This window comes from Cololabis saira, chromosome 10, assembly GCF_033807715.1.
Source record: "Cololabis saira isolate AMF1-May2022 chromosome 10, fColSai1.1, whole genome shotgun sequence".
In the NCBI taxonomy this organism is placed as follows: domain Eukaryota; kingdom Metazoa; phylum Chordata; class Actinopteri; order Beloniformes; family Belonidae; genus Cololabis; species Cololabis saira.
The window spans coordinates 34336297-34349629 of record NC_084596.1 but is presented as its reverse complement, the minus strand read 5'-3'; the positions used below and the strand labels follow the sequence as shown (position 1 = coordinate 34349629).

Below are 13333 nucleotides of genomic sequence, written 5' to 3'. Positions count from 1 at the left end.
CTCCGTTGCCTTGAACAGGCAAAAAGAATCAGTAAACTAATAACTACAATTGAATGTAAGACATTTCTGTATGAAACGGAGTGTCGTTTACTATCAAAGACAGTTTTTTGGTTCAACACAACGTGAAAAATTGTCCAGGTGACTATCACTAATAGATGATGACACTTTAGTGCCCCGCAGTTTGACCAAGGTCTTTTTTTTAATTAAAAAAATCTTTATATATAAACAACATGGCATCAAACTTTATCAAAATGTTTCAAGGAACAGGTGCATTTGAGAAAAAACAGAAGGAAAAGAAAATAAATAAAATGAAAAGGAAAATAATGAAAGGGGACTAGGGCTTATCCAATAAATTATATTCAACAATTATGTTCAAAAGTTGTGTTGCATTTCTTTTTGTCATGAGTTTAAGGCCTTTAGAAAAGTGAAGGAATTCGTTATGGAAAACACAAAATCGAGGTTTCACTTTCATATACTTGGATTTGTCATCATTGGTATTGTCCATTCAAAGTCCAAAAATAATAGCTTTTCGTGAGAAGTCCTGCAGATCAAAAACCTTTGGTTGAAGCCAGTAATGTATACATGGAAGAGAATTAGGGCCACGCAGGAGAAAAATAAAAATAATATTTTAGAGTCGAAATGTCGAGAAAAAACTCGAAATGTTGACAAAAAGGTTGAAATGTCGAGAAAAAAGTCAAAATTTATTAAAATGTATTCTCGAAATTCCGACTTTATTCACGAAATTTCGACTTTGTACACGAAATTTCGACTTTATTCTTGAAATTGTATTTCAACATTAATCTCGACATTTCGACTTTTTTCTAGAAATTGTATTTCAACATTAATCTCGACATTTCGACTTTTTTCTCGACATTTCGACTTTTTCTCAGAGGGCACAATAAAAAAAAAATCTTCCCTCTCAAACATTTTTTCTCCTGCATGGCCCTAATACTCTTCCGTATGTATATCCTGCCAAAGGGCATTAGAATATATGCATTCAAAAAATAAATGATCAGTTGTTTCACATTCATCACAAAACACAGTTATTAGTTTCAACACCAAATCGCTGTCGCAATAAAGACCTTGGTCTTTGTTTACGTGTTGACCGGGGGTTGTTGTGATTGTTTCCCACTGCGCCTGAAGGCGGCGCCGCGGCGGGGGGCGGGGCTTAAGCCTGCATTATGGTTCTGCGTTAAATCGACGCAGAGGTTACGGCGTAGATTACGGCGTACGGCACGCGGCCACGCGCACCGTACGGTACGCGTCTTCGCGTACCCTACGCCGTAAGTTCTCCGTCGATTCAACGCGGAACCATAATTCAGCCTTTAGTGGGGACAGGAAGAGCCATAGACATATATACGTAGACGCCCCATCGAGTGTTCTTGCCCGCTGCATCGATACGTCAACGTCGCCGCCATATTGGATGTGGCAAAAATGCGCTCTAAACTAATACAAGTAAATTGACTTATTTTCATAAAGCGCCTTTCTACAAAGAAATGTACGTTTTACGTATACTTGGGAAACAGGCACCAAATATAATATATTTAATTTTCTCAGATGGCAAAAATAAGAACTTTATTGATCCCACATAGGAGTAATTCATGTTATATCAACTATAGAGAACAGGGTAGTGCTAAAAAACAATATATATCCCCCCTCACAAAAATAAGAAAAATAGAGAAACATATTTTCTCATCAACAAAACTAATTTAAATTTTTTCAAATAACAAATTTGAACCATTTTTCAGACAATAAAATAACATTTGAACCATTTTTTCAGACAATAAAATAATTGAAAAAATCTGAAAATGGTTCAAATATGTTATTTTGTTACTTGAAAATGTTTAAATATTTGTATGTAAAATATGCTTTGTTGATGAGAAAATTGAGAGAATTACTCCTATGTGGGATTAATAAAGTTCTTATTTTTGCCATCTGAGAAAATTAAATATATTATATTTGGTGCCTAACTGTTTCCCAAGTATATTAGTGCGTGTGTGAATGAATAAATGAGACGTAAAACGTAAATGTCTTTGTATAAAGGCGCTTTATGAAAATAAGTCCATTTACTTGTATTAGTTTACAGCGCAGTCTTGCCACATCCAATATGGCGGCGACGTTGACGTACGGCTCAGCGCTCGATGGGGCGTCTACGTTTTTATGTCTATGAGGAAGAGCGAGGACGTCCAGGACGGAGCTCTCACTCCGCCGTCCCTCCGCCATCCCTCCATCCATCCATCCATCTTCCTCCATCCCTCCACCCCGCAGCTCAGAGGGGGACCTGCGGTCTGCGGGGAGCCTGGTCCGGGGAGCTCACCCACAGCCTTGTACCAACGACTAGAAGCTAGTTCCCGTCGTCGGCGCTGCGACTAGATCCGGGTGAAAGTGATTTAACCTCGATAAGATGTGACTCCGAGTCCGGTCGAGGCGGCTGACACTGCGCATATATGTGCCCCGGTGCCGGCACAGACACCCCTGCTAGGCTAACTCAATACATCTGGGGCATTTACGGTGTCCACCAGGGTTAGGTTATTGTTTTTAAAAAAAGCAGAGGGGAAAACAAGCTGCTAAGATGAAATTCACGGAGCACCTCTCTGCTCACATCACCCCGGAGTGGAGGAAGCAGTACATCCAGTATGAGGTGAGTGCAGCCCGCTAGCAGCACAGCAGCAGGAGGGGGTCTGGGGCAACACTGGGGGGGTGGGTTAATCTGGGGGTTAACCAGGGGAAGAGGGGGTCCTGCTGCAGCTGATGGCCGGATAACCACAGCAAGGTCCCGGCGTGTCCTCCAGCCAGGGCTCAAACCTTTCAGAAACACAAATAAGAGATGCCCCGATTTCAGCAGTGCAGGCGCCCCCCCCCAAAAAAAGGGACAGCCCTAAAACTTCTAAACTGCATAGAAGTGTATTTATTTTATATGAAAAAACAAAATGCTTTGATTTAAAAGAATATAGAGTAGAATAATACTTTATTGTCGATGTACCTGGTACAGTGAGATTGAAAGCAGCATCACCTCTCCAGTGCAAGACAAATAAGAAACAATAGTGCAAACAATAAGAAATATAAGAATATAAGTAATATAAAACATATAAAAAAGGTTAAGGTGCATTTGAATAGTGAAGACCTGAGATTCTATTTACAGATGATAGTATTTAGTTACACATGTAGTGGAATATTGCACAGATAGAAGTATTGCACAGTAAAAAACAGTAATGAAGACATTCACGTTTTGAAGTTTAAAGTTTAAAGTGCCTTAATAATAGCATTGAACTTGCATGACTGTACAAACAGCCAACCATACCATAAACTGAAATAGCCTCCTATGCTATATATATATATATATATATATATATATATATATATATATATATATATATATATATATATATATATATATATATCAACTTTATTTAACCAGGTAAAAAACCTCATTGAGATTAAAACCTCTTTCCCAAGAGTGACCTGGCCAAAGTGGCAGCATAAAAACAATACAACAATACATACAAACACAGACAGTCAGTCACACATTCCGGGGAAACAATAGTAAAATTTACACAACAGGGCAGTCACAAGAACCGAGAGAGCTAATTTCTCTGTCTTTTAAAATTGATTTGAATTCACCCAAGGATACTAGATCAACCAATTCCTTTTGCGCATCATTCCAGGTTGATGGCGCTGAAAACTTTGTTTTCTGTTATGTATGTCCACATCAGCCAAGATGTAGAATAAAGCCTACAGGTGAAGGTCAGAAAATTAGAATATGGTGTAAAAGTTAATTTATTTCAATAATTCAATTTAAAAGGAAAAACTAATATATTACATAGTCTCAGAATAGAATAGAAAGCCTTTATTATCGTTATACTGGTACAATGAGATTAGGCAGCAGCTCCGTAAAAGTGCACACATGCAAAGACTATGTAAACAACAAAATGAGAAACAGGAAACATAAATATATATACACTATAAAATGGGTGAATGAGATAATAATGATGCACTTGAATGGGTGGAAGAATATTGCACATAAATGAGTAAAGAATATTGCACATAATGGAGAGAATATTGCACAGTGTGAGGTAGCTTATTGCATTACATTACATGCAAAGCAAGATGTGTTAAACCTTTATTTGTTATAATTTTGATGATTGAATTGTTTATTGATTTCATAATATAGAGATTTTTTTATTTGGGGTTTTCAGAAACTGTGAGCCATAATCACCAAAATTATAACAAATAAAGGCTTGAATTATCTCACTTTGAATGTAGTGGGAAATAATATATGTGTTTCACCTTTAGTTGAATTTACTACGAATGAAGTTTTGCAATGTATTCAAATTTTCCAACCTTCACCTGTATATTATGACAATTTATGATCAATAAATAAGAGCATAATATATGTCCGTATTGGTTCAATACGGAACGCGACTTTTAATTCCCAATTACGTAACAATTACGTATTTCAAGGGCCGGGTGGCAACCCTTCCTCCAGCTCATCGAGCGATATTCACCAGCAGGGCTCTGTGTCCGGCTGATTGGAGGGGGGGGGGTTATTTATTTATTTAGCTAAAAGTCGTTTGAGCAAGTCTACATTTATTGAATAGGCTAATCTATGCGCCCGTTGACCCCATCTGTTTCTCCTGTAGCAGCTGACCCAGCATTTGATCATCCTGCTGGTGTCTAAATATGAGGCTGAACGGTGCTGAATGCTTAATCTGCAACTTCTGGAGGATTAATAGCATTAGAATAAAACATCTTCTACTCTAACTTGGTACGCACAGTTGACCAATCATGAAAACTAAAATGAGAACTGACAAACTGCTTACAAATGGTTTACTGGAGCTTATTCTGTGTTAGTTATCAACATCAATTGTTGATTTTTGGACCAAATCCACAGAAAAGACAGTACATGTGTGAGTAAGGGGGCCCAAGTGGAACGGCGAGGCTACAGGGAGCAGAAATAAAGAAGTTGGAGGATTTTAACCACTTAGTCAACAGTCCAGACCAAAAGAGGTGAAGAACCATATGGAGGTGGAGGAAGGTGTCAGGGACAATGTGTATAATAGTAAACACTATACACCCTAGTACAATCAAGAATAAAAAGAGAGGCGCACAAGACGGTGGTGAATCCCATAATGTTGTCTGGGTGACAGCAGGGCGGTTTCTGGCTTTGTTATGCTGCTTTGGGCCCTTAGTTTGCCAAACTACAATGGACGATTCTCAGTCCATTAGATGATCCATGAACAGGCCACAATATATCACACTTCACAAGCAAAACAGGCTACAGTCATGATAACCTCGCATATTAAAACAAAACACGTTAAGTTGAACAATGACAGTTAGTGCTCCTATGCTTGGTGCAGGATATGTGCTGCTTGCTTCTGCGTCCACTTAGAGGAACCATGACACAATTTTTGTCCAAATGCTCACAAAAGCCTGTATGACATCATACATCACCTGAATTCCACCGCTTGCTGCTTTGATACACTGCCAACAGGTTTTTTTTTAGTTTTTTTTTTTAAGTCTTTCAAACAGTCTTACCTCAGATCTTCCAGAGATTATAAATATTTCTCTGCTTAACATCCAGTATGAGGTAAGCGGTCTACCTCATACTTGAAATGAAGTTGTGGATGAGGGTAAGGGTGACATATTCCTCCAGTGCCTATAAACATCTGTAATTAAGCTACTTATAAATAGAACAGCCTAGACAGGTCAATCATGAACAGCTATAGACCCATATCAGCAGTCTGCATATATACAGAGGGATAGTCAACTTATGGGTAGACGGATGATGAGGTTAGCAGCATTGCCAAGAGGGAGGCCTAGGTCAGCGCTCCTCAAGTCTGCTACTCGCTCTTCATGTTTTCAAATTAGTGGACCGTTGACAGACTTGATGACAAGCTGACAGTGATCCAGTCAGGTGGGTTTCAGAAGGAAAACATCTAAAACATGCAGGACTTGCAGGCTTGAAGAACCCTGGCCTAGAGGAAGGCCAAAGAGGAGACTTGTAGATGTTGTCAAAGAGGACATGAAGGTAGTGGATGTAAGAGAAGAGGAGGCAGAGGATAGAATTAGATGGAGTCAAAAAGGAAAATAAGATAATATACATCATATATTTAGAATTGGACCATTCATTTTTAATACTTCTTTATATATGCATCTTGATTTTGTTCAAGGAAAAAATAACCTGCTATGAATTATTGATGACAAAAGTCAATCACATATGTTTTAAAACTGCGGGAGCTTACCAAGAACTGGAAACTGACCAAAAATGTGAATGCCCGACTGAAAGATATCCATAACAGCCTTTTTCCCCATAATTTCACCTCGTCTTTCCAAACATTTGAAGCGTCAAGAGCAGTGTTCCCTGTCTGTCTGGAATTTGTGCATGTATACATTTCACCTAGCGTGATCCTGTCCAATAACATTGTGGTGTCGCATAGCAAAGTAAAAAAAAAAAAAAGGGACACTTTTTTTTTTACTAATAGTCTTTATTTGTCAGTATATTTCTATTACAAAACAGACTGAATCTGTTCTCTGCTTTCATACCATCACTAGTCTTCCAGCACCTGGGGGTTAAAGGCCTTGCTCAGGGGGCTTGGACCCTGGTCCCCCAAAGCAAACCCACCTCTGTAACCACTACACTACCATTCAGACGGATGAAAAATTGTGCCTCAACTTTTGACTAGTAGTGTAAATATTTCATTAAGCAACAGGGATTATGCTGAGTGGAGTAATTTTGCTTGTGTATTATAGCAAAAATGAGATGAATGGCTGTCAAAGATTAATCCTAAATTTATAAAAAATTACAACCTTAGATTTTAGTTCTGGCCTGGATGAACATATTGTCAGTGCTTTGTGGGTGACACCTTAACTAATGTGCCTTTTTGAAACAATAGCAGTGATAAGTACGTGCATTCTTGTGTGTATATTTCCCACACAGCTGTTTCACTATGTTTTTGTCTCTTGCTGCTCCTGCAGTGTTTGAACACAGCCCAGATGTAAGTTGTTGTTTCACACGGCTTGAAGTTTGGCCCTGTGCTCAGTTGGTTTTATCCAGGGAAGATTTGGGACCTGGGTCTGTTATGTTTTCAGTGCCGTGCTGTCAATGGTTGTTAATGCAGCGTTTATGTTGTTTGTGCTGGCTGTGTTTAGATCACACACAGCAAGACATTTTGGTAAACAAAGCAATGTGTACAGACTGCAGAGTGTGCAGAAGGAGAGACAGTTTTTTTTTAGGGGAGGGGGGGTGGTCCACTTGGCCCATGTTTGAAGCATACTATTATATATTACAATGCTGTTGCTCATAGTTTTTGCAAACCTGCATTATGTTCCTATTTTTTTGTTTTATCAGCAGAAATGTACAAAGTCCTAACAAGAGATAGATCTGGACTCTGGCTTATTCATGTCAAAACTATTATGGAAGCAGATTTATTTGACCTAGCAAATTCCTAGTGGGACTATGATCAGATATAAACTAAAAAAAGACTAAATTTTTTGGAGTCATCTGACTTGTAGACCTGCTGGGTAGAACATTACATTGTTGTGAATGTATTGTATGTTTAGACACAGGAAGTCTGGGGTTTTTTAAACTGATCTATTGTAGTCTATTCTGTTAAGTTGGAGTCTGTTGAATAAAAACAATGCTTACTTTGAACCGGATCATTGAAGAAGGCCTATTTTATCATTAAAAACTTAAAGGTTTGAATTTGAGTGATTGGTGTTGCAATTCCAATATCTGAACAGTGTTGTCCATCACATTTTTCATTTTATGAAGTATCTTTCTGTGTACCAACAGGATCAGAAGTTCCAGGACAGTATAACAGAGTCAGCCTATTATGTTTTTAGTTCCAGTTTGCTTGTGGCTTGGCTGCCAGTTACTGTATGGTTTTATGGTGATGGACATGGCTGAAACACTCAATTCAGCATTTTGATCTTTTTGGTCTTTGCACTGGTTGGTGTGATTTAAAAAAAAAAAAAAGAAAAAAAAAGAAGAAGAAGAATGGTTTTGAACCTATGGGGGACGCCATCTTGGCAAGAGCCGACTTGACCTAAATCTGACCAGTCCAGAAACAGGCAAAATGGCATACCAATCCTACTTCACTTACCGGTACTAGTATTAGCAGTCAGGGTGCAGCTGGTCAGTGTCGTTCGAAAAAACATTTTGGGTTACAGGCTCACCCCCCAGTTTGGGGCTCTGTAAATCCCGAGTGCTCTAGAGCAATTACAGCACGACAACGCGCATATCATATGTCTAAAACAAGTGCAATTATGCTCAAGCCCCTAGTGGTCTTTTGAGGAACTGCACACATCACCACTTCCATGTCGGGATTGGTTTAGTGAGCTGCATGTAGTCCATTGGATTATATACATGGGGTACCTGGTTCTGGCAGTGTTAATGCCTTGGAGTTTGTTCTTTTCAAATTTCTCTTTAAGGTATGCATTACTCTTTGAAAGTATTTGGTTTGTCATATGTTTGTAGTACTCAAGTGCATTTGCAGTTGTTCTAAACATCTGCTATGTTTCCTTATGGTAATCAGCCCTTTGTGATGATCTTGTCTCTCAGTGAAACAATTGATCTGCTTATGCTCTGGACAATCTGAAACTGATACGGACCGAACTGAACAAAATGCTGGCTCTGTTCTGGGGCCTCTGGGGATGATCCAAAGGAGGATACTTCACAAAATGAAGAAGATAATAGACAACCCTGAGCATCCTCTTCACAACAGTTATTCAGTAACAGAGTCTTCGGTCAGATCTCTTCAGATCCCCTGGGACACAGACCGCTACTGGGGATCCTACCTGCAACACAGCAATAAACCTCTGAATTAAACTTTTAATCACTTGAATCATGAAAACTACTGCAATTATTTATTTTTCTTCAGGGATTACTGAAGTTTGTTTTTTGTGAATTTTTAATTTTGTTCTTGCTTGTGTGACATTCAGATATGCTTTGCTTTGAAGCAGTCAAACTTTGATGTGGAACGTCAAACTTTGATGTGGAACATCAAAGAAGTGAACTCTGGTCTGTCTAAACATGAAGGTCTTGGTCTTCTTCAAGCCAACCAAATCAGGAAGTGTATTACAACAAAGGGCATTGTGGGTAAACACAACCTAAACAAATGCATCTATAGCCCAGTAGCTGGGAGAAATGTCTTGTCTTGTGCGTGAGGACAAGATAAAAGTGGATCGGTTAGTTTGCTGAATGTTGCAACCCCAGTCAAACCCAGAGACCCCAATCCTACTGAATCTACCGGCGTATTAGGTCTGAAAAAGATCTTTCTCTGTCTTTTGATACTGCTTGATGCCAAACCCGATAGAAAAAAATGGCTTGTGATTATGTCCCTTTGGAACTGGTCCACGGTCAATATGTAGGGACTCGTATGGAGAGAACTATGTACTGAGTTCTTCAGCTCAATAGAATTCTAATAATAATAATAATAATACATTTTATTTATATAGCGCTTTTCTGGGCACTCAAAGACGCTTTACATTAAAACAAAACACATAATACAAATTACAATTACACAGGACAGTACAAAAGGACACAACATGAGACAGGACATTAATCACACATTAAAAGCAGTTCTGTAAAGGTGAGTTTTGAGATGGGATTTGAATGCTGGGAGGTCTGTACAGTCACGGATGTTTTTGGGGAGGGAGTTCCAGAGGGTGGGTGCAGCGATGGAGAAGGCCCTGTCGCCCCAGGTCCGGTGCTTGGTTCTGACTGGAAGGGACAGGAGGTTGGCGTCAGAGGAGCGGAGGCTGCGGGAGGGAGTGTAGCGGTGGAGCAGGTCGGTGAGGTAGCAGGGGGCCTGGTTGTGGAGGGCTTTGTGGGTGAGGAGATGGATTTTGAAGTGGATCCGTTGAGGGATGGGGAGCCAGTGGAGCTTCTGGAGGACTGGGGTGATGTGGTCTCTGGAGCGGGTGTGGGTGAGCAGGCGGGCGGCAGAGTTTTGAATATATTGGAGTTTATTGAGGACCTTGGAAGTTGAACCGTAGAGGATGCTATTGCAGTAGTCGAGTCTTGAGGTGATGAAGGCGTGGATCAAGGTTTCAGCGGTAGAGAAGGAGAGTGATGGACGGAGACGGGCAATATTTTTCAGGTGGAAGAAAGCAGTCCTTGTGATGTGGTTGACATGGTGTTGGAAGGAGAGGTTACTGTCCAGGATAACGCCGAGGTTGCGGATGTGAGTGGAGGGAGACAGAATGGAGTTGTCCATGATGAGGGTGAAGTTGTGAGCGGTTTTGGTGAGGGATTTTGGGCCGATGATGAGCATGTCCGATTTGTTGTAGTTGAGTTGGAGGAAGTTCGAGTGCATCCATGACTTGATTTCGGCGAGGCAGTTGGTCAGGGTAGAGTGGGTTGCAGAGGTGAGGGATTTGGTGGAGATGTACAGTTGGACGTCGTCGGCGTAGCAGTGGAAGTGGAGGCGGTGGCGGCGGATGATGTTGCCAAGGGGGAGCATGTAGAGGATGAAGAGTAGAGGACCAAGCACCGAACCCTGGGGGACGCCTTGTGACAGAGGGGCAGTGGAGGAGGAGCAGTTGTTGATGCTGATGAATTGATGTCTGTTGGTGAGATAGGATTTTAACCAGGAGAGGGCGGATCCGGTGATGTAGAGAGATGATTCCAGGCGGGAGAGGAGGATGGTGTGGCTGATGGTGTCGAAGGCTGCTGTGAGGTCCAGGAGAAGGAGAATGCTGAGGTTGCCGGAGTCGGAGGAGAGAAGGAGGTCATTGGTGACTTTGATGAGGGCTGTTTCTGTGCTGTGACGTGAGCGGAAACCAGATTGAAATGTTTCAAACAGATCATTGGAGGTGAGGTGGGTCTTGAGCTGAGTGGCGACGGCGCGTTCCAGAATTTTTGACAGGAAAGGGAGGTTGGAAATGGGCCGGAAGTTGTTCATGGTGTCAGGGTTGAGTCCAGGTTTTTTGAGGATGGGGGTGACAGCTGCCAGTTTGAGGGTGTCCGGGACTGATCCAGAGCTGAAGGAGGAGTTGACGATGTTGATGATGAGTGGGGAAATGGTTGGGAGACAGTTTTTTATAAATGTGGATGGGATGGGGTCCAGAGCACAGGAAGAGGTTTTCATGCCCATCATGACAGTGGAAAGAGACGCTGAAGACATGGGAGAGAAGTGAGACAGGGGCTGAGTGGTGGAGGGGGGGTAAACAGGTGGGGAGGTGGAGGGGGTGGAGTAGGTGGTCAGGTTACTGTAGATGGTCTGGATTTTGGATTGAAAAAATGAGAGGAAGTCGTTGCACTTAGAGACTGTGAAGGAGTTGGAGATGTTGTCACTAGGTTTGAGAAGTTTGTTGATTGTGGAGAAGAGAGCCTTTGGGTTGGAGGAGTCGGAATGGATGATGTTGGAGAAGTAGGTGGAGCGAGCTGAGTTGAGGGCATCCTTGTATTGGTGGAGATGATCAGTGTAGGCGAGTTGGTGAACAGTTAATCCAGATTTCTTGCAGAGTCGCTCGAGTTGACGTTTACGGGATTTCAGTTTGCGGAGTTCAGGGGTGTACCAGGGTGCTGAGCTTGCGAAAGAGACTGTTTTGGTTTTGATGGGAGCCAGTTGATCAAGACAGGAGGAGAGTGTATGATTGTAGTAATCCACGAGGTCCGAGGGGTTGTCGGGTGACGGGGGAGGGGAGGCGGACATCTGAGTGGCGAGAGAGGCTGAGAGGGCAGAGGGGGAGATGGATCTGATGTTGCGGAAGGATATTTTGCGTGCTTCTTTGGGAGTGGGGATGGGGATGTTGATGTCCATGATGATTGCCAGGTGATCAGACACGTGGAGGTTGAGGCTGGAGAGCTGATTTATTGTGAGAATTCTGGGACTAACTTCTGTAATTTTGTTCATTGCTCATTGCTTCATAGCTGTCATTCAGATAAAACATGACGCATTGCTGTGGGCTTATGTATCAATACTGCATGGCCTATTTTTCCCTAATAAGATTAAAATCACATTGATGTGTCATGTACACCATTTTTTTTTCTCCACATTTTATAAATTTGCGACATACCACAAGTTAAAAGACAAAAAAAAACAAACAACAAAACAAAAAGGCTTTGTTTGCTGTGACTCTAAAGATTGGGGAAAAAGAAAAAGTTGATCACCATCAACCCCCTATCCTCATATTTTTATTTATGTATTCCAAATAGTGAGGCTATGATTTATATAATTGGGTGTTATTTTGAATCTTGCAGCCATGGTTACTAATGAGTTGCCATAGGCGTCTTTACTTTTATTAATAATGGGTGTAGTAGTAGTATTATATGAAATATACAAGCAGGGCTGTGCAGTTCATCAATTTTTGTATTTTTTGGATCCCAGCAATTAAAACGTCAATTTAATTGAGCAAACACAAACAACATGAATTATTTGGCCATAGGTAGGAGATTCCATGCTGTTTTTTTCTATGTACAAAAGTTATTTATTTGAACAATATTGTCATGCTTGTGTTTCTGGCAAAATATGTTTCAGGGATCATTTAAGCAGCTCTGCAAGCATTCTCCCTGTCGACATTAATTATTTTATTTAGTCTTTTTTTTATTCATCAAAACTTTAGATCATTTCAACATTTTGTTGTTGCGTATGATACATGCATGTTTAAGAAGTCGGTGAATAATAATTTTAAAGAATCATGATTTTAAAATGGGCAGATGTTTTCATTTAATCAATTTATGAGTTCATCAATGTATTTTTTCTTAGTGGTGTTCAATCCTATTCACAGCGGTCGTGGTAGAAAGTCCATTTCAAAACTGCCCGAGTTCAAGGGAAGTTGATTTGCTGATGGCAGCTTGTTTCATGTGAAATGAGGGAAGGAGATTCTGACACCAAAATAATGGTTAAAACAACAGTAGTTTTTGCTTACATACAAAGTTCTATTTAGAAAACATTATGGATGTCCTAATCATCTAACAGACTGAAAAACGTGTGTGTGTGTGTATATATATATATATATATATATATATATATATATATATATATATATATATATATATATATATATATATTATTTATCATTACTTTTTCATTTCAAGTTATTCCTCTTTCTTTTTTTAATGGAAGGCTAACAAGTAAAAAAAAAAAGTAAAGCATGATCTAATTCTTTAAAAAAAAAATCCTTTTATGTAATGTAATCTATAGGCTAATATCTTAACAGCAGGCTGTTCAATTGGACTTTCAGTGTTTTCTGCTTTTGCATTAAGCAGATGGAAAAGTGTAATATCAAGAGAAGCTGTAAAGTATTTGATTGGAAAATGTTTGACTATTTAATATGCATATAAGAGAGAATAAAGTAGTCTTTCACTTGTGTAATACTGAATATTTTT

The 13333-nt window shown here is 40.1% G+C and overlaps 1 protein-coding gene across 1 annotated transcript in view; it reads left to right on the top strand.

Moving 5' to 3' along the window:
* The first annotated feature begins 2147 nt into the window (after positions 1-2147).
* LOC133452932 (xenotropic and polytropic retrovirus receptor 1 homolog) overlaps positions 2148-13333 on the top strand; it is a 35762-nt gene continuing 24576 nt past the window's right edge. Inside the window, exon 1 of the mRNA XM_061732696.1 lies at positions 2148-2641. Within this exon, the coding sequence (XP_061588680.1) occupies positions 2573-2641 (69 nt within the window). The 5' untranslated portion in view covers positions 2148-2572. The remainder of the gene's footprint in view (positions 2642-13333) is intronic.